The sequence below is a fragment of the Schistocerca piceifrons genome, chromosome 4 (assembly GCF_021461385.2).
Source record: "Schistocerca piceifrons isolate TAMUIC-IGC-003096 chromosome 4, iqSchPice1.1, whole genome shotgun sequence".
Taxonomy (NCBI): domain Eukaryota; kingdom Metazoa; phylum Arthropoda; class Insecta; order Orthoptera; family Acrididae; genus Schistocerca; species Schistocerca piceifrons.
The window spans coordinates 311,024,777-311,046,762 of NC_060141.1; the positions used below are offsets into that span (position 1 = coordinate 311,024,777).

Below are 21,986 nucleotides of genomic sequence, written 5' to 3' on the forward strand. Positions count from 1 at the left end.
AAGCAAATTCTGCCCTGAACTGCATCAATTTCGTCGAGAGGTGAAAGAGCGGAATAATAGTTCCCATGAGACAGCCAGCATCTCTACAACCGCCTTTGAGCACGATTACAGGACTGTTTTGTTGTTGGAGAAGCAAATACAAGATAGTGAGATTGTTGTCCAAGACAGTCTATAAACTTGCATAAATCATGTATGTGTGTGCTTCCCATATGTCGTCCTAAAACACTGGACTGATTTCAACCAAATTTGGTACTTACATCTCTATCTGACACATAACTCAGGAACATCTGGAAGAATTTCAGCCAAGTTTGGTTTATACATGACTAATTATTTGTATGAACATACTGTAGGAATAAGATAATCCTGCTACCCCTAGGGTCAAAGTTGGGATAAGACTGGACGGCATGAAAAAAGGACCTGTTAGAATTTCTTGCCTGTATTTAATTGTCTCGAAGTACTCGCCAATGTACGATACGCAACCTGTCTCTTATGCAGTTCTGTGCGTCACCCAAGTCACGGGAATCAGTGCTGCAGTGAGCCAATAATTTTGTTAACGTGTTTCAGGGCCAAAGATCACACCACATGCCGAATACCACAGATACATTTAACTACCTCTCTGGAGTCTCATGGTGTAAAACAGTGGAGAAGCGGATAGGTGCCAGCAACAGCTCTTTTTCTTCAACTGACAATCAGTTACTGCTACCAATATGCTTCAAACGAAACGGAAGTCTATCGGTAAGATTTAATGGAAAGGAAAAAAGTGTGAACTATATGAAATACATATACAGGGTTACTCATAAGTACCTCCAGGGTTTCAGAAGACGAAAACTAAAAGACATACAGAAAAAAAGACACATGTCAATGGACAGAGCACATCTCCAAATTTGTAACTGACATTAAATATACTCAGTATGGACACAGTATGTGACGAGACCGACGTTATAAGTGCGTGCAATTCAATCAGATCGCTCAGGTGAAGATGCTACGGCAGTTCGCTTTGGAGGTCTGTTCACTGACTTGCCTACCTACACCGGCGAACTAATTCTATGAGAGAACACGAAACGAACGATTTTTCTACATGTTCTGGAAAGTCTGTATGCTAGTGTAGCTACACCGAGGCACATATTACGAATCGAAACTTGAAGAGATGCTCTATCCGTAGTTATATGTGATTTTTGCGTTTCTCTTGCAGTTTTCACGTCTTCTGAAAACTCGGAGGCACTTACGAATAACCCTGTACATGTGTGAAATATGTGTGACATTTGCCTCTGTGAGCGAAGCTATGGGAAAAAAATCAGTCTGTAGACAAGTGAGTGGAAATCTATTGCAGTCATGGCACTGTTCTAACTGTATGGTATGTGTTATGTGAGACCATTACTTCAGGGAGTAAATTTTTCACTTTTCAGTAGGTACTTGTCACGGATTCACCGCTTGTTCGACTAGAAGGCAGTATTTTTTACAGTGGAGTTCTCATACGAACTTTCGAGACAGGACATATGGAGGCAAAAATGTAAGTGAAGTCTCTGATTGTAGTATTTCATTATATTTATACGCATATCTGCGAAAACCGAAGGGGATCAACGGTGCTGTGAAAGGACGAGAATCAGTATTAGCACGACAATTACCTAAACGAAGCACAGTCAATAGGTAGCTTTCAAAAGAAGAATTACGATACACACGTTCATGTTCTCATTTATGAGACATTTTGGAGTTCTGTCTGAATCTCGGGCTCGTTACTCATGTGAACTTCTTCTCCAGTTTCATTGAGTGTGCTGACACACGCTTCCGCATACACAACAATTTCTAAACGTTCGGCTTTTGGAGCAGCAACTGTTGACAAGAGGTCGCTGTCACTCCTATTATACTCTAACACTGTGGGAAATACAGAAGCGTCCGATCTTACCCGTCGGCTTTGACCCATGACGTCACAAATACCGCGGAAACGACTATAAACAATTCCAATATGGCGGATATAAAAACATCGCATACGTATTGTAAACACTGAAATACACAAGTTTCACAAAAAGCCTAATGACTGTAACGGGACAAGCGTGGGAAATTAGGGGTTTTTGGGTGCGGAGAAACTAAATATACAGAAATGTAGCCACCGACCGCCATTCAAAACCACGCAAAACAACGAAATAAATCAACATCACAAAACTGACCAAATACCAAAAAACACATTCCTATCCATAATCGGACACTTCCCTTAACCTATATAGCTCAACAGAACCTACCGATCACATCCCCCAATAGAAAACTAAGAAACGAAAGCTTCCCTTACACCTACATACATCGGCACTTATGCAGTTTAGCAGGTACGGAAAAAATTTTTCATTTTTTTTCAAAATTTGATCATCATGTGTCGTTATGCGGTGGGGGGAGTCTGCAGTGCCCCCCCATCCCCCCACAGGCTTCATTAGTGTCAAATCAATATTTTCGAATCATAGGCGGCCGCTGCCGCGGCCGCATTCCAAAAAAAAAAACTCCCAACCTAACCTCAAGTGGGCTACGCTACAGATCAATATGTTCATCAAATTGCTTCATATTACGTATACATGTTCATTAGTGTCAAATCAATATTTTCGAATCATAGGCGGCCGCTGCCGCGGCCGCATTCCAAAAAAAAACTCCCAACCTAACCTCGTATTCAGGGCTACGCTACAGATCAATGTGTAGGTCCCTTACGTCACGGGTCAAAGCCGACGCGTGAGATCGGATACAGCAATGAGCATTAAATTAACCATTAACTCACTAATAGAAATTCCGCTTCAAATCCAACACCTGAGCAACAGAAAACTGACCCCACCACACGAAACAAACGAAACAAACGAAAACCATGAACACACCACCAGAGAGCACGACAAACAAAAACAAGACATCTACAAACACGCCACAATCGCAAATCAAACTCCGCGCCGTAATGACGTCACACACCACAACACGCTTACGTCACGGGTCAAAGCCGACGGGTAAGATCGGACGCTTCTGTTGACCCACACTGTGTACCACATTGTCTCGGTTTCGAAACTGCAGTTGCAGTAACGTACTCACAGGGTTTACAGTTTTCTCAAAATAGTTCAAATGGCTCTAAGAACTATGGGACTTAACATATGAGGTCATCACTCTCCTAGACTTAGAACTACTTAAACTTAACTAACCTAAGGACGTCACACACATCCATGCCCGAGGCAGGATTCGAACCTGCGACTGTAGCAGCCGCGCGGTTCCGGACTGAAGCGCATAGAACTGCTCCGTCACAGCGGCCGGCACAGTTTTTTCTATTCATATTAACTGGATTAAACAATCGATTAAGAATAGAGCAATCATTGATGTGGTGTTTACTTGCCACATATCATTGTTCCTCAAAGGATTGCTCTCAGTACAAATCTTTTAATTTTTTTACATATAAAAGAACGGAGCATCTTTCGTCGGGATGGGTTTTTCATAGTCTTGATATCTTTCGTATACCGACAAAAGTGGAAAGTCTGTACTCCTGTAGAACTCCACGTTATTACAGTTACATCGCATCATTCTATGGATATGTATAAAGGTAAACAGAATGGCGTATATGTGACAGAGTATTTTCAGCTGACAAGGAGATCCCACGGCAATCGGATTTATGTAGTTTTTTATATTTATGATAAGTGAAATTCAGATTTTATCCCAAAGTGGAATCGAACCCAGGACACCTTGTTGCAAGCGACCATTCTACCAAAGAATGTAATTAGGCTGTTTAGGTTTTTATATTGGTAACGCCACGTAGCGCTCTGTATGAAAATCACTGGCTGTATGTATAATTTTTTTAAGGGGACGTCTTATATGTCAACCCTTAGCCGAGGATACCTCACTGCAATCTTCTGATTTTTTCTTGTAGTTTGTGTAATTAGTGCAGCCTTTGTTTATTGCTAGCGCGTAACTGTAGAGAGAATTTCCTTTGTAGTTGTAGTTTTTCATTCTTGTACAGTAAAACAGTTGTGGCATGCATGTAGATTTGCACCAAGTATTTCGCAGCTGCGCTTGCAGTTAACGAGATACTATTTTCAATGTTACGTTAATGTGTTTTCTTATTTTGCTCTTCAAATTGTGTTTTTCTGTGTTGTCGTGTGAAATATTGTGACAATAATGGCGTGTGAAAAACGTAATACTAGGCTCCAAAGTAAACTGAGAAATGACAGTGAAGACGAAAGCAGTGTGTTAGCGCCGCCGAGTAATGAATTAACTAATTTTCAAAGTAGTAATTTGGTAATTGTGCATAGGGAAATGGAGCGGGCTGCAAATAATGGTGTAGGCAGTGAAACAATTAGTGAACAGGGAAGCATTATCGATCGATCGGTCGGCAACAGCTTGCCTCAGGAATCCGAAATGACAGGACACAGTCTTGCAAATACTGTAGATTCAGGTTTTGCGTCCTCGCCGTTTTCTCAAATAAGTCAAGACACATTTTCTGCTTTTCAAAATGCGAATATTGCCGGTTAAAATGCATTGCCGAATAGCACTGAGGAACATGTTTCAGACACCAGCGCATTGTTATTACAATTAATGCAACAAATGGGACAAAAGCTTCAAAAGTTAGACACAATGGAACAAAATCAGAGACAAACACAGCAGAAGCTTCAAATGTTAGACACCATGGAACAAAATCTTCGGAAGTTAGACACCACACTTGAACAAACACGTGAAGATTTAACTATTGAGTTACATAACACTGAATCGAAACGTCAAAAAGTCTGTAATGACGTAAAAACACAAATTTGTGAGCATTTTCAACCTATTTTTTCGCGGCATGAAAATACATTATAGAATCACGAAGCAGTCATAAAAGAACTGCAAACTATTGTTCATGAAAATCACGACACCTTGCAAGCTAAAATTGACTCAGTTGCATCTACCAATTCGGTTACGCAACTTGCAAAAACTCAGGAAAACTTAAAGGACACAGTAGATTCGATTTCAACACAAATGGACACTCTGAAACTTGGTTCAGAAAAACACACTGAGGAAATGTGTTCACTATCGGAGAAAGTAGCCGAACTTTCGGATCAGTTCACTAACTTATCTACAAAGGTAGATGATGATCTGAATGACACAAGACCCGTAGCCTTCACTGACACAGAAGAGTATGAACAAATTAGAAAATTCAAACAAAATCAAAATCGAATCAATACACAGTACAAAAGAGAAATCCGGGAAGAACAAGATCAGTCGACGCAGGTAATACAAGAATTACATATTTCAGAGGACACTCGCGCTCCAATACGGGAAGAGGGACATAGAAATACGGAACAGACACAAAATAATAACACGAGGCACTTCGGAAATTATGAAAGAAATTGGCAAGGTACACCGAATTTTGAGATGGAACCGCCGACACGACGTAACAATGACCGATATGCTACTCGCCGACACGATGGTTTGACTTTAAGATGTTCATTACTACACGTAAATTCAAAACATTTAAGAATTCTGGCAACGACATTTATCCACAAGCGTGGCTCCATCAATTCTCTCATTGTTTTCCTCCCAACTGGTCATTAGAGCACAGATTAGAATTTATGTGTGGCTACTTAGAGAATGAACCAGCTGAAAGAATGCGATCGGTCATTCACGATTGTCACAGTGAAGGAGAATTTTATCACGCCTTCCTCTCAGCATATTGGTCTCAAGCTACACAAGACCGAGTAAAACATAGCATCATAATGATGAAACATTTCGAAAAATCTGAATACAGCCTCTCAGAACTCATCCGCATTTGTTTAATCAAATAACCTGAACATTTACGACATACTATTTTGGCAGGACGTTGCAAAGACGACATTGAAGCTTTTCAGGGACTCTTACAAGAATTAGAAATTGACACTGACAATCGCGGAACGCAAAAACAGGAACACAACAATTACAGATCACATCTGTCACAATTCCACCATGAAAGAAATAATAATTGTACATGACAAGGCTATTCTTACAACGCAAATCGTGAACAAAACAGACACCACCCATATGACAACTACTGGCAGAGTAATAGTTACAGAGAAAGATCGCACTTCCGTAATTATGAATATGACAGAGATAACCATAGAAATAGACAATATGGAAACCAATACAATTATTATCAAGGGAGACAGAATAACTTCAGACGCAACAGTTCAGCGCGCAGATACGATTCCGGGAGAAATTCTCCACCACATGACCGACAAACAAGATACTATGTAAACTACCGACAAAACGACAGACCTGAATTCCATCAGAACTGGCGGGATTCAAACAGAGCAGGGCACTCTCGACAAGGTGAATTTGTAGAAGTTAGGTCTCCTAATCCCAATAACGACGCACGCCAACAAAGAGACAGACAATGACTCGCACCACAGGCAGCCACGTGCGCCGGGTGGCTCAGGGAAAAATTACATAGACGCTAACCTTGAGAAAAATTCCAGTATTCTTTACCGACGTATACCACATGATAATTGCGTCGAAGTTGAAACACTGTGTAATAGGAAGAGTAAAGGTTTACACCACATTTCACATGTAAAACCGTTTATTGAGAGATAATCTGCTTTTTAACTTTGCCATATAACTTTTCACTTTACATTACTAGTATGCTTTGTCAGACTTAGAATCTGTTAACATGCAACAATGTTTGAAGTTAAATATCCAGTCAAGAACCAAGAGAACTTATTTAAACAGAAATTACGAATGCATTGTTATTGTGAACAGACGACACAGTGTTATTGTGTGTGTACATTCTTGCTTGTTAGTTGCACGATTACGTGATGACTAATAGGCTCACATACTTAGAACATTTACCAGTACTGCTAATGAGATTTTAATGCAACATTTTGGTTTACTTGAAAACACATTCTGGATTTAAAGTACTTTCTGTGAGATACCAGATGACACAGTGGTTAGTTTATGTGACAGCTACACGATTTTATCACAACGCTACTAATGAGTGACAATTTACAATGTTGCTTTTGCGGTGTTTCTGTTTTATATCTGCTTAGTTTTTCTGAATTATTCTGGAAAGTAGAACATGTTTTAGTAGTAACTTTTGTGGTATAGCTACAATGAGACAGCCTTTTCCGTAGCACAACAATACGTTACAGCACAGTACTTTCTTCATCACGGCAATAAGCGTAATAACTAAGATATCTATACGCAAAGCATTTCACTTTTGTTTATCATGAGGTAAGTACATTGACTTCTGCAGAACTTAGCTTTCGGAGGACGATAACTACGACACTTCCACAGAGATTATCTTACAACAAGACGCACAGTTTAGCGCTACAGTACAAGTATTTGAGTGATTAATTTTGTACTTAAAACATTTATTTTTAAAGATATTTGAAGTACAAGGATACAAAGGTTTTCCGTGATACACTTCATTCCATTGCTGTAATCTGTAACACCTGAGGGTATAATTACATTAATCCTCAGTGGGGTACACGCTTGCTTTGTGTACCATGTGTCTGGCAAACACAAGGAGCCCTAGCTAATGTGGTATTTGCTTATACAACCTTACACATCGGTACCATTTCTCTAACACATAAATTACACAGCTATCTGATCATTTAACTGAGAGAGACAAACATTTTTTTTTACTACGTCAGTGACAGATGTTTACGCAATTACACAGCTGGATAATTTCACAGTTACGAAATTGTATTTTGTCTGTACTGTGTGCACCCTTCATATTTTTCGGTACCATTGTGATACTATGAGAGCTTTGAATGATGTATTTGGTATGGGATCATGATTTTTAAAGTACGTTTGAGGTAGATGACACTATTGAAATGAGCAGAGAATTTTTTTTTAGGTTTTGAAATTATTTGAGGAAGCTACGGCGATTTTGAGAATTGACTGAGGTGTTATGATATTATTACGATGACGATGTGTATTATGCTGTTGAGATATGTTTATGATCAATAAGATGATGCTACCGTACATGAGGAATTTGATTATACTATGTATTTCTTATGATGAAATATTGAAGAAGTGTCGACGAATATGTGTATGTAAAATAAGGTAAGGAATAATGAGTAGTGGTTAGGGACTCTGATTTGTGGAAAAGGATGTTGGGAACCAAGAATCGTACTTTAAGAATTATGAAATGTGTGTACATGTGTGACTGTATTACAATGCTGTCGAAAATTTTTTGGACACTGTTATATTTATAGGATTTTATTTTCTACACATTTGTAACGCAAATTCTCAACCTGTGAAAATATTTTTATATGAGACTGTCACTGTAGTGGAAACTGCTGTCGTAAATATTTCAGTAAGAAAGGTAAGTGACCTTGACATAATGCGTTTTGGGCGCCCAGCTGAAAGATAGTCGTCTGACAAAAGAAAGCCATTAGGTGGAGAAAAAAAAAAGAGGCCATTATCCTCGCTATTGACATTTCTTTGTCGAAAGCATCGCAAGTACGACACGTTCAAACTTGAAAACATGTGATTACACTGTGGAGCTCTTAATTTATGATATTTACTAAAATGCCTAATGAAATGATGAGAAACATTTTACATCTATTGTCTTTGCAGTTGAGAGATTGCTCATTTTGTTTAACATCTAGTTTCTAGCTGCACTGCAGCATTGATTAAAATAAAATTTTGTAGATGTACTAATATAAATATTTTATGCCTACAGATCCAGTAAATAATAACTTTATAATCTACTTCAAAAAAACGAGGGAGCACAAAAAAAGACATTTCCCTTCACATGGCCGGCCACGATGGTCTCGCGGTTCTAGGCGTGCAGTCCAGAACCGCACGACTGCTATGGTCGCGGGTTCGAATCCTGCCTCGGGCATGGATGTGTGTGATGTCCTTAAGTTGGTTAGTTTTAAGTAGTTCTAAGTTCTAGGGGACTGATGACCACAGCTGTTAAGTCCCATAGTGCTCAGAGCCATTTGAACCAATCCCTTCACAGGAATTGCATACATAATTTTTGTCAATGACTGGGTAACTTATTTAGTAGTGTAAGTTAAGGTGATGCATCACCCTAGTATTAAGATGTGACATAGGTATTAAACATGGCCATTTTTACTGTAATATTTTTTCTGCTTGTGGGTTTGTCATGTTTAGGTACAAGTTATTGCATTTGCTGCTGCTGCTTGCCAGGCATAGTGCTAGTAAATTTCACTTTGTATTACTCTGTGAAGCCAGTTTTACTACTGATTTATTTTTCTTTTTGCTGCACATTGGCTCATATTAGTGATAATGTTGCATTTTCTCTCCAAATTTAGATTTACTGCTGCTTGCTTTGCCAATTTGCATTTTTTGTCATTGCTGTTTGTGTTAATTGTTTTGTGCTGCTGCATTGCCTCGTCCCTTAGTTTATGCATCTGAGCTCAGTAGATTTAAGTTAGCTTAAGATGGGGTAGGCTATACAAGAGAACGAGTTGTGATGAATTGGAAGAAATGCATTGAGAAGCTATAAGAAAATGGTTTAACCAAAAAAGCATTTTGAAAGAGGATGAATAGAATACAGAAAGTAGGCTTAGATAGGACTTTTTGGGAATAATGATAAACGAAGGGAGATCTCCATGCAAAATACTGCAGTAAAACAAACCCTGTCCTTTCCTTTTGTGTTATCCCTCTATGTGTTTGTGTACCCTTGTGTATTTGTGTTCTTCCTGTCTTTATGTGTTTAGTTAATAAGATTTATAATGTAGAATTTTTCCAGTACTAAGCTACATTCACTATGATGAGGAATACTGTTATCCTCAAATATAATTTGCATTTATAATATGTCATTTTTTTTGTAAAGATGTTTACACATTATTAATTCTGTTCTGTTTCAATTCTCATGTGTGAAATTAATGTTTCGAGAACTATTCTCATTATTTTATTTATTTACTTATGTCATAATTCCTGTAACACTGATTTATATGTTTATTTCTATTCTTTTGTAAAGCCTGTACTACTACAAATGTTATCTGTATTGTTATGTTCTTTAATGATGTATTTTGTACCTTTCTTATTGTATTCTCATGTTATAATATTGTAATTGACACCAGTTCAGCAAATTAAGTAACTTGTAAGCATTCATGTCACTGCACACATTTCTGTTTGGACATAGTATATGCACAATCTGTAAAGAGGACTGTTAGTGCTCCCATGTCTGTTGATAAGTCAGCAAGGGACTGGTTAACAGCATTGCTGGTTCTAAGGACAATTCCAAAAACTTTGCGAGTACACAAGTGGTGGTTTATGGACTTGCTATATTCTCCGCAAGACTCTTCGATGGTGATTGTGCACCTGCACAGTCGCAACAGTTGGCGGCTGGCCGTTTCTACAAGGACTACAGTGGGTCTGCATCTTTGATGACTCACCAATACCATTATTTCTACAAGGACTGCACTGGGTCTGCACGTTTGATGACTCACCAATACCATACTCTCTACCAGGACTACAGTGGGTCTGCTCTTTGATGACCTAACTACCAATATTCTTCAAAACTTCGACTGACTCTGTTGTGAGTTTGCTCTGTTGTGGCCCATTACTTGTCTGCATGTCACGAGTCAGCACTGTCTTTCCGTTGGAAGGACAACACTACTTTTTCAAGACTGCATGGAAATCCACTACTTCCGTGTGCATTTTCTTTTACTGCTCAGACTTTGAGAAAAAAAAACACTGCAATTTTACTGTGATGAATGATCAGGACTGTCTTTATGGACTGTGAGAAAATTTTTGCTTTTGACCAACATTGTATCAATAAGTGTGTGCATTTGATTTCTGTGTTATTGTAATTATGAAAATTTTTTTCAAATCTGTATTGGCCGCTGCCCAAAATAATTTGTAAAATTTTTTGTGGGGAGCATGGGGGCTATGTAAGTAGGCTGTTTAGGTTTTTATATTGGTAACGCCACGTAGCGCTCTGTATGAAAATCACTGGCTGTGCTGTGTGCAGTCTGTGGCTAGTTTGCATTGTTGTCTGCCATTGTAGTGTTGGGCAGCTGGATGTTAACAGCGCGTAGCGTTGCACAGTTGGAGGTGAGCCGCCAGCAGTGGTGGATGTGGGGAGAGAAATGGCGGAGTTTTGAAATTTGTAAGACTGGATGTCATGAACTGCTATATATATTATGACTTTTGAACACTATTAAGGTAAATACAGTGTTCGTTCTCTATCAGAATCTTTCATTTGCTAACTATGCCTATCAGTAGTTAGTGCCTTCAGTAGTTTGAATCTTTTATTTAGCTGGCAGTAGTGGCGCTCGCTGTATTGCAGTAGTTCGAGTAACGAAGATTTTTGGTGAGGTAAGTGATTTGTGAAAGGTATATATTAATGTTAGTCAGGGCCATTCTCTTGTAGGGATTTTTGAAAGTGAGATTGCGTTGCGCTAAAAATATTGTATGCTAGTTTAAGCACAGTCATGTATAATTTTTCTACGGGGACGTTTCAAGAACAACACTACTTGATGAGATAAGGGATCTTATTTTATGGTATTACAGACGTTAGAAAAATTTCAAAGTTGATTTTGTCGAGAATTTTTGAGAGTTGCATCGAGCTACTGCGGCAGATTGTTATTTTAGTTCTGAACTTTAAGTAGCGTAAATATAAATATAAAAAATCGAACAGCCGTGTGGTTCCCTTGTGAGCCGAATGCCTTACGCCACAGCAAAACCTTCCGGAAACTATGTCTGAAACAGGTTTATTTATGTTAGTTTCAGTCCTATGCCCGGAAGAATAATCTTTAATTATGCACAGTAGTTGTAGTAGGCGTACGTTTAACATTATGTACGCTGCGCTTGACCTCTAAAGCGGCTCCTAGACGGTCCGTATTATTGCTCAATATTTATAGCTTTGCAATAATTTTGAATGTTTGTGTTTTAGGTTGCAAGGTTTCGCATAATACTAAATAGATCAAAAGAATTTTGAAATGCAATGGCGGTAAAAAATCGCACCACCAAGGAGTTATGCGACATAATCGAAAGTTGGCAGGCGTGTTTCTTTATTTGAAAGATGAAGTCTATTCAGTTCATGCCCGTCAGATAAGAGTGACACAAGTATCGCCACTATGAGGAAGCAAATCAGATTCGCGTTAAATACGGTCGTGAGCGTTATCCTTGAGATTGGACGCGGTGAGTTGATGTCAAGTCAAGAATGCCTTTAAGGCTATAAAGACGCCATTATCAGTAACTGACTATCTTTGAACGAGGGCGTGTAATTGAGCTACGAGAAGCTCGATGTTCCTTTTGGGGTATTGTAAAAAGACTTGATAGCAATGTAGATACTATACGTGATGGACGAGCATTGTCGTGTTGAATAATTGCACCGCGGTACTGTCATGGGGCTAACACGTAAGGACGGAGGAGGTCCGTGACGTCAGAGTTCCAGCAATCACTTCCAGCCATGACGCCAGGAGCAACACCGCTGTGTCTCGCTGGAACATCGGAAAACTGGAACCTCGTCCTAGGAAGCGGACATACTCGCCGTCAATGGTCGTCTGGGTTGGCGCAGTGCCGCGATTCATCGCTGATCCTAGGGCGACGTCGTTCTTCAGCCATCTTTGCTTTCCAGTCACGGCACCAATAAAAACACAGTCGTTTGTGTTGGAGTGCTAAAGTCAGCCAACGTATGGGACAGTAATTCCCTATCTTCCTGCTGCTAGTTTAAAATGGCTCTGAGCACTGTGCGACTTAACTTCTGAGGTCATCAGTCGCCTAGGACTTAGAACTAATTAGACCTAACTAACCTAAGGATATCACACACATCCATGCCCGAGGCAGGATTCGAACCTGCGACCGTATCCTGCTGCTAGTCTCCGACCAAAGGCATTGGAAGAAACAGAATGTTGGAAGGAGACTATTACTTGTTCTCGGATGACAGGAAGAGACGTGAAGAGGTTGTGGTATGCTTGGTGCACTGTAGCACGATCCTCCATTGTCGTGCTGAGGCATGATCGACCGCAACCTCGATGACGACTATGTCTGCCCTATCGTTCGCATGGAGTTCCATATTGGGCCACTATCGCATCTGAATGCCCCACAAATCTGGATATTGTACGATTCGATCAGATGACCAAATGGAGGCCCACAATGAGGCCCCTTTCAAACTCTGTCAGGTCCTGATAACGCTCTCTCGCAGGAATACGCGGCCTCTTCGCATCATTCACAGTGTCTCTCAACATCCGACACTGTTCACGTCCCATTCTATAACCTTAAAGGTGTAATAAGAGCTGCGGACTACGAAGTTACATTGACATTCGACCGTGCCTTCTGGGTGCTTCACGTTCTTTGTCAGACATTGTACAGATACTTACCAAAGTATCACCAACCTATATCTTAATGACTACACACGATGTTTACCTCAGCGATGGAAACATACTTAAACTCATGTTTGAGATGTGAAAAAGTACATCTTCAGATGTTGAAGGAAACTAGTTTTAGATATTTTTTTCCGTGTATCAGCTTGTGGCCTTTACATGTTATCATTTTTGTCAACTTGTTAAAAGGTGTAGAGCACTGTCTTCAAATGGAATTTATTTGTCTTTTGTCCACATACCATGCAACTCGAAAACTACTGAAAAGGGAATTTTCACCAATCGTATTTAACATTACTTTCTCAAAATCGTGTAATCTGACATCCTTTGCACATCCTAACCGACATGAAGACCGTCTGTATTTGGCATCGGTGAACAGTTGCAGATGTTTCGTGGTCATGGTACTGTCGTTGCCGTAACAACTCCCCATAGTGCTGTTGTGCCATTTTTACCGTGGCCCCTTACACAAGGCGCCTATCGCCCACCTCTGCTTACGTAAACCCATCCGTACTCTGTTACTCACGGTTTACGTATAACCAACACCGCCGAGACACGGTTGAGGAGAGGACAGTTGAATTCCGGTGAAGTGGATAAAAGGCGTTAACTGATTTGTTAACAGCGAGTATCGTGGGGTAAAAAAACTGTTTTCTCTGGAAATGCGATACACTTTCACATTACACACACGTGATGGAATATATTCTCAGTGACCTATAATCAAATACATGGTTGGGGTAACTAAGGGAAAAGACAACAGTGTAAGAGGCCAGTCGAGAACAAAGCTTACTTACAGCGAAGCATGTAACAGGGAATTATGTGTACGTATGTTGGAGTGGGGAGCAAGAGGATTGGGGAGGTGAGAATTATTAACGACCAGTTACGTCCTCAGATGGTTGATGCGTTAATTGAATCACTTTTCAGGTGAAATTCAGGGCATCAACGTGCGTATTTTTTTGTATTTGCCAAGGAGAAGGTGGTTCGTGGGATCACAGACGGCTTTCCGAAGTCTAGAGGAGAACTGTGAATTTTTGTCATTGGTACGTTTTCACTGCAAGCGACTGCGGCTTTTACCTTCGAAACCTGTGTAGACAGATGATCAGCACGTTTCATTTGTTGAATGAACTGAACGTGTACTGACGTCACGGAGATACATATGGCGATATTGAAGTATCACTCTCTAACACTGAATTAATGACATTCTTTCTTTCTTTCTTTCTTGCGCTTGTGCCTTTGTCCCGCAGGTACGCGGGGTCGGCATGGTTAATCGGATTTGGCAATGTCGGATTAAGGGGAGGACGGATGCCCTTCCTGCCGCCACCCCGTATCCCCCAGAACGGAATTAGTGTACCCCAACTGTCTGTGACTAGTTCAAAAATGGTTCAAGTGGCTCTGAGCACTATGGGACGTAACAGCTATGGTCATCAGTCCCCTAGAATATAGAACTACTTAAACCTAACTAACATAAGGACATCACGCAACACCCAGTCATCACGAGGCAGAGAAAATCCCTGACCCCGCCGGGAATCGAACCCGGGAACCCGGGCGCGGGAAGCAAGAAAGCTACCGCACGACCACGAGCTGCGGACTCTGCGACTAGTGTAATCCATGGAATAATGCGAAAGTGTTCAGATGTCTGCGAGCCATGTAACTGAGGCGGGACCAGCCCGTTATTCACCTAGGGGATGTGGAAAACCGCCTAACAACCACATCCAGGCTGGCCGGCACACCGACCGTCGTCCTTAATCCGCCGGGCGGATTTGATCCGGGGCCGGCGCGCCTACCCGGGTCCACGAAGCAGACTGAATTAATGACATTAAATATCTTAAACCGCAAGACAGTCCCAACAACATTTAACCTCAGCATTTGAGTGTACTTATTTCAAAATTAAAGACCTGCTGGTTTCGGAGCGCATGCTCGAGCTTCACCAAAACCTCAGTACCCAACATTTCATTCTTACCGTTTATTACCAGCTGCTCTTCGTATGTTGTTACAAACTTAAGTACTGTATTCTCTATCAGTAGTATTTTCTCACATAGTTTCGCCTACTAAACTTATTTTCAGTGTCAACCGGAAAATAATGTGCACAGTATTTTCTTTCGTTACGTCACGGCGGTGTATGCGGACCATCTCACGAAGGACGCACCCCACAGGCACTTGATTATCCCCGATTTCAATGCATCCGCTCACACCCATGAACATAAAGTTAGGTCATTTAACAAATTAGAAGAGTAGAGAGAACAGGAAGAAAACACGACTGTACAGACGTCGTCAATTCTGTAACCTGCAATCCGTGGCATCTGCCGTTCCCCAGAATATCGAATTACGGATTCTGCGTGCGGCATATGATACCCAAAGCCAGGTATAGATTCAGGAATTTTTTCGGAGGGGATGGGAGAGGAGGGGGGGGGGGGGAGGGACAAAGTTTATCGCTACCTTTCACTCACACCTCTAGGAAAAGAAATAATTTGTCATCACCACTACGTTTTATTTGCCTGAGATGCATAGAAATCTAATAATAATAACAATAAAAACTTTTTAATATAATGTTAACAGCTTACATCAGCGGTTAGTTCAGTGATTGTTCTTTTTATGGGGAAGTCATTACAATTTGATTACCCCCTGCCCCCCTCTCCTTGAATCTGCACGTGCCTAACGCCCGAAGTAACCACGCACGAGTAGTTTCCCCATCGCTTTCAATGGATGAAATCATTCATTATTTTCGCGAGATTGGTAGGCGAAGCGGGTGGGGACACCAACTTCTCACTAGTATCACCACTATCGCCGAATTTTAGAAAACACAAAAATTTACATAACTATCATGAGGTTTCTATCACTCCGTTTACATCGTGCTCCCAAAACCGGATTTCGTAAACCGATTTCCCCATACGCGTCTGAGTGGTCATATAAAAACTTCAAAATCGATTCTTGAAATCCGCTTCTAGTAGCCGGTTTTCTAATCCCTCAATCGATTTTCGCTCCCATGTAAATACATCTGGTTTTGGAATGTGCTTGGGCTGTCGGATTATGTCCTTGTTTTAAAAATTTTCGGCTACTGTGAATGGACCGACTTTTCATACGGTGAAGGATACGTGTAAATACTATGCTAAAGCTGTTTACACTTCGTCTAGTTGAAGAGAAATAGTGATTGTGCTGACTAAATCAGAAGCTGTAACAGCTGTTTTCCACGCACCTTATTTAATTGACCTAGCAAATCCGCTTCAGACATTAACATGTAAACACGACAGCGTAAAATTGTTTTCGAAATTCTGTTTTAGTCTTTCGGAAGATGTGCCGCATGTAAACTTAGTGTATGAGATTGTATCCTGAACATAAAACTGAGAGTTTTTGTAAAGTTTTTAGGGACACGGGATTTCGATCCGTCAGATGTCGCTCGTTCTCTTAATTTGTTATCGCTACGCGGTATGGATCTATTCATTTTGCCATTTTGGTACGTCGATTTCAGTTATATAATGCTGATTACTTTTTGAAGTAATAGTTCTGTAAATAACCCTTGTACATTTGTTACTGTCACGTCCGTATCATATATTAATAGTTTTATATTTTTATTATTTTGATCCAACATCAATTTGTGTCTCAAAAAGTTAGCGAATTTTTATTAATGTATCCCACATCTGAATACATACTGTTAACCCACAAAAACATTTTCCGAATCAGTTATTTGAGAATTTCAATTTTTGTAAACACTTGGTGTAAAATCATTGGCCTATATAATTACCTCTTCGCGGAAAGTTGTTGAGTTTTAGTGTCAGTTCAGTTGGGTAGTTGAAAACAGGAGTTTGCTTAAGTGACTCATTATCTTTAGTTCTATGGCCAAAAGTAGCAAACTCTAACTAGAAGAGAATAAATTTACGAGTCTGAGAAAGGAAGAAATTAATTCATACAATGTCTATAATCACCATTCCACAGTCATACAGAGACTAAGATGAATCCTAGGCTATAATGGAGCACCTACAGTGAACATTCTTGGAAATCAGCGATACAAATGATAAGAAAAAATATGTTGTGCTTCCTGTACTCACATCTCTCTGAAAACATTGTAACATAGTCGTTTTGTTGTAACATGCAAGTAGAACCGAGAGCAGTAGAGGAATGATTGCAATTTCTCCGAAAAACGCTTGTAGTATGTGCTCGGTATGCCTCGACACGAATTTTTAAATCATCGGATGTACTACCTATATAATAACGCAGTGGCTGCATAGTATTTATACCAAACGGCAACAAATAACTAAAAGAATGTGGACCGTGGGATTCTTAAGAGGGGCGGGTTCCCTTTGGGAAACACACATGAAAAGAGAACGTCAAATGAATGCACTGTTTCTTTAGTTCATTGATTCATACGAGAAACTGCTTGGCTTTCTTATCGTTTCCTAATTTTTTTGTATCCTTGTAGAGTCTTTCTGGTATACTACGGCTCAGATTCCTGTTTGTCTGACTTGAAGATGTACATATCGTGTTACGTTTAGTGTTTTATATTAAGGCAAGATTAACGAAGCAAAATTTCTTAGGTGAATAAATAAATAAATAAATAAATAAATAAATTCTGAGAAGCATATGTTCTGTCACATTCCAAAAGGCTCTTTTTCGAAGGATTTATGATTCCATAATGAGTTTTTCCTGCTTGATCATTTAAGAATATTCAGTTGTGGTAGTGTATTAGCACCGTGCTGCATTGCATCTCAAAATACACTGTACTGGATAAATAATTGCCAGTCAAGAACGGCTGGAGACATAACGACAAATGTAACTCTGTGAACTAGTTTCACTGCAAGAAATTGAGGGAGAGACACTGTCTAAATTCTACAAAAACCAATGGGAACTGACCGACAGGTGGAGCGTAATTTACAACGTTAGTTTAGTGAAGGTCGTTAAGTGTTTAATACGTTACCCAGTAGTCAGACATCAGTCTCAATGCTCATCGCGTTGATGTTGTTGTTGTGTCGCGGGTTGCAGTTCTGCTTCTTGGTGATGTCCCTCGTTAGCAGAATGCCCTCCTCAAGCTCCATGATGTCTGACGACGACTCCGACAAAGAGCTCTTCTTCATGTGTTGACCTGAAAGCAGAGAGCAAAACATGCCAATTCCGGTGTCTTTTGAACAGAGAGGAACGGCATGCGTACATCTTTGGCGCGCCATAGCCACTTGTACAAATACCATGACGGCCAATTGTTGAATGCAAACTAAGATCTACAGTGTCCGTTCATAAGTGATATTTATGTGGCTGACCTCTATTTTAGTGTTGCCCCGAAATGCTTTATAAGGCCGTTCAAGATATGAAGATAGGGAAGCCGCCTGAAAATGATGGCGATTCAGTAGAAATGATAAAAAATTGAGGAGAAATAATACGAAAGAAACTAGCAAAATTGTGAATGTGCGGAGGGAGACGAATCACCTAAACTGGCAAAATGCTGTAAGTATTCTGCTTCAGATGAAAGGAGACAGGCAAGATTTAAAGAAAGTGTTCAATAAGTAATGCAACACTTTTTTCCCTCGGCCAATTTCGTTGAAAAGATGCGGAATTTATTGAGGGACGTCGTGGCATATTCCCGCTTCAGCCTTTATAGTTTGATAAAGTTTCGATAGGTTGCAACGCTTTATGTAGCCTTAAAAATGGCATCGTAGCAAGCAGAGAGCTGTCACTGAGTTTCTTTTGTCGGAAAACCAGAGTATAGCAGATGTTCGTAGGTGCTTACGAGATGTCTACGGAGTCCTGGGAGTGAACAAAAGCACGGTGAGTCGTTTGGCGAGGCGTCTACCATCATTCCAACAAGTCGCTCAAACTTGTCCGATCTGCCGCGTAACGGTCGGCGGGCCACACAGCTGCGACTCGTGCAATGTTGGAACGTGCGGACACACTCATTCGAGGCGATCGACGGATCACAATTAAATATCTCGCTGCTCAACTGGATGTCTCTGTCGGTTGTGCTTGTCCACCCGTTGGGGTACTCGCTAACTAACGAAAGACCATAAAGAACAACGAAGAACCTCTGTTGTGGCCAATGAAGCAGTACGTGGATGATGGGGAGGTTGAAGCATCAAGACTTCGGCTCCGATGTCGACCAGTAGAGAGGTACCATGTCGGTACGCAGGCCCTCGTAGTAATACGGCGTAACGCCGTCGTACTGAATGGACATTATGCTGAAAAATAGCGTTTTGTAGCCAGAAGGGTGGAGGAATAATATGGAGTACTGATATCCTGAATAAAACCAACCGGCTTTCAGAAAAAATATGTTGCATTACTTGTTGAACATTCCTCGTGTAAGGTATTCAGTAAGATTATTACCAAACATTCAGGAAAAACGGATTTTATAAAGCAAAGGAATAAGCTACAGTTAGAATTGAAAGTAATACAATGTACAATGTGCAAGTCGTGAAAAAAATTAATAAAAGGAACAGTGAGAATCAACTTTACGGATTTTCACAAAGTTTAGTTTTAATAAAAGCTTTAACAGCAGTTCATTAGAGACAGTATGTTCATTCAACCTATGTTACTATAGTGAATAATACGTAACGTAGAGGTTGAGAAAAGTAAAACTGGTCCGGAAAATATTTATAAGACTGAAATGGAACTGATCCTTGTTAATGAAGACGAGAACTGTTATCGCAGAAAATTCTGGAAAACATGATTCCGATGCAACAATCGGTTTTCGTGATACGCCTGCACATGAGCATGCAATACTTGCTGTGTCTGGACTTGTTCGCTGTGTAATTATGTTTATGTGAGTGGGAGTAACAGATGTGTTAAGTGACGTCGAAGTTTATCGCGGCGGCATCCTTGTATAAAATCTTCTCGCTGTTGAGACCGTGTAAAGTCGTAGTTAAAACTCGAACTGTCGAAGCTTTCCCACTCCTCAATCATCACCCAATGCGGGAGGGGGAATATGTCCACATTGCCGATTTCCTGCATTTGCGGATGCGAATCCAGCCTTTCAGGTGACGTCACACCACCCACAGAACTTAGAATTACAAGTGATTTGTTGACAAACTTGTCTGCCACACACACTAACCAGTTACTTTCATCCATATTGGTTTGTCTGGACAATACGTTGTTCCTAATTAGGTGGTACTGCCTGATATTGACTACTTCGCCATATTGCCACTTCAGTTTGATGACTTTTAAGATGGGATCTTTGTCTTGTTCGTTGCGAATATCTGCAAGTGTGGTACCCACATATCTTTCGAAAGTTCGCTCCCTCCCTCCCCCCCCCCCCCCCCCCCCTCCGTCTTCTATCATACATAAAATATCAAAATTTGTCTCCTTAAGTTCTTTGTCCTCAAGTGTTAACCCAGTGGGTACTCGTGATGAAATGTGGGCCACGACAATGACTTTCCCTGGAACGTATACAATGTAGAACTTGAATTACTGAAGACAAAGCGCTCAGAGAGAAAATCTAATCTTCGTCTTTTTCTTTCCTTTGTCAACCCATGGTAATTAGGGAAAGGGTTTATGACTGAAGTACCATTTGGTAGGAACAGAATACATATGAGTCATAAGGTTTTGACAGTTATTTCCAGTAGTGCAGAACTATTCCAACAGGTACGGTTAACATTCCCTTGACGTCGTCACCGTTCAGTCCAAGTCGTCGAAGAAAAAGGCGGTTTTGTACAAACAGTTCTGAGCGTTACTGAATTTTATGTATTGTGCGTGTGTGAAAGGACTCCTACCTAACAAGTGCTTTGTAAAACGTAATAAAGTAACTGGAAGCAGGTAAAAATTGCTTCGCCTGTACCAACATATGCCTTCTCATCTTCACTTCCACTTCGCATCTGGTCCCATGCAAGCGTTAGCAGACCACAGTACTCTGACATAGTACTTCCTACCAGCTATAGTCCCTTCTCTATCTCTCCATAAATCAGGAATCTATTACGCACATCCTCACCTCTCGCCTGTAAAATACCCATAGCCGACTCTCCTTTTAGAACCTTTTACTGATGCCCCCCCCCCTCTTGAACCATGGACCTTACCGTTGGTGGAGAGCCTTGCGTGCCTCAGCGATACAGATAGCCGTACCGTAGTGCAACCACACGGAGGGGTATATGTTGAGAGGCCAGACAAACGTGTCGCTCCTGACGAGGGGCAGCAGCCTTTCCAGTAGTTGGCAACAGTCTGGATGATTGACAGATATGGCCTTGTAACATTAACCAAAACGGGCTTGCTGTGCTGGTATTGCGAAAGGCTGAAAGCTAGGGGAAACTACAGCCGTAATTTTTCCCAAGGGCATGCAGATTTACTGTATGATTAAATGATGATAGTGTCCTTTTGGGTAAAATATTCCGCAGATAAAATAGTCCCCAATACGGATCTCCGGGCGGGGACTACTCAGGAGGACGTCGTTATCAGGAGAACAAAACTGGCGTTCTACGGATCGGAGCGTAGAATGTCAGGTCCCTGAATCGGGCAGATAGGATAGAAAATTTAAAAAGGGAACTGGATGGGTTAAAGTTACACATAGTGGGAATTAGCGAAGTTCGGTGGCAGGAGGAACAAGACTTTTGGTCAGGTGAATACAGGGTCATAAATACAAAATCAAATAGGGATAATGCAGACGTAGGTTTAATAATGAATAAAAAAATAGGAGCGCGGATAAGCTACTACGAACAGCATGTTGTTGTTGTTGTTGTTATCTTCAGTCCGGAGACTGGTTTCATGCAGCTCTCCATCCTACTCTATCCTGTAGAAGCTTCTTCATCTCCCAGTACCTACTGCAAC

The 21,986-nt window shown here is 40.7% G+C and overlaps 1 protein-coding gene across 1 annotated transcript in view; it reads right to left on the reverse strand.

Annotated features, from left to right (window-relative positions):
- The window catches only part of LOC124795814 (potassium voltage-gated channel protein Shaker), a gene marked incomplete at its 5' end in the record, with an annotated part of 1,054,256 nt that overhangs the window by 135,765 nt on the left and 896,505 nt on the right, over positions 1 to 21,986 (reverse strand). Inside the window, one exon of the mRNA XM_047259896.1 lies at positions 18,166 to 18,330. Coding sequence (XP_047115852.1) covers positions 18,173 to 18,330 — 158 coding nt within the window. The remainder of the gene's footprint in view (positions 1 to 18,165; positions 18,331 to 21,986) is intronic.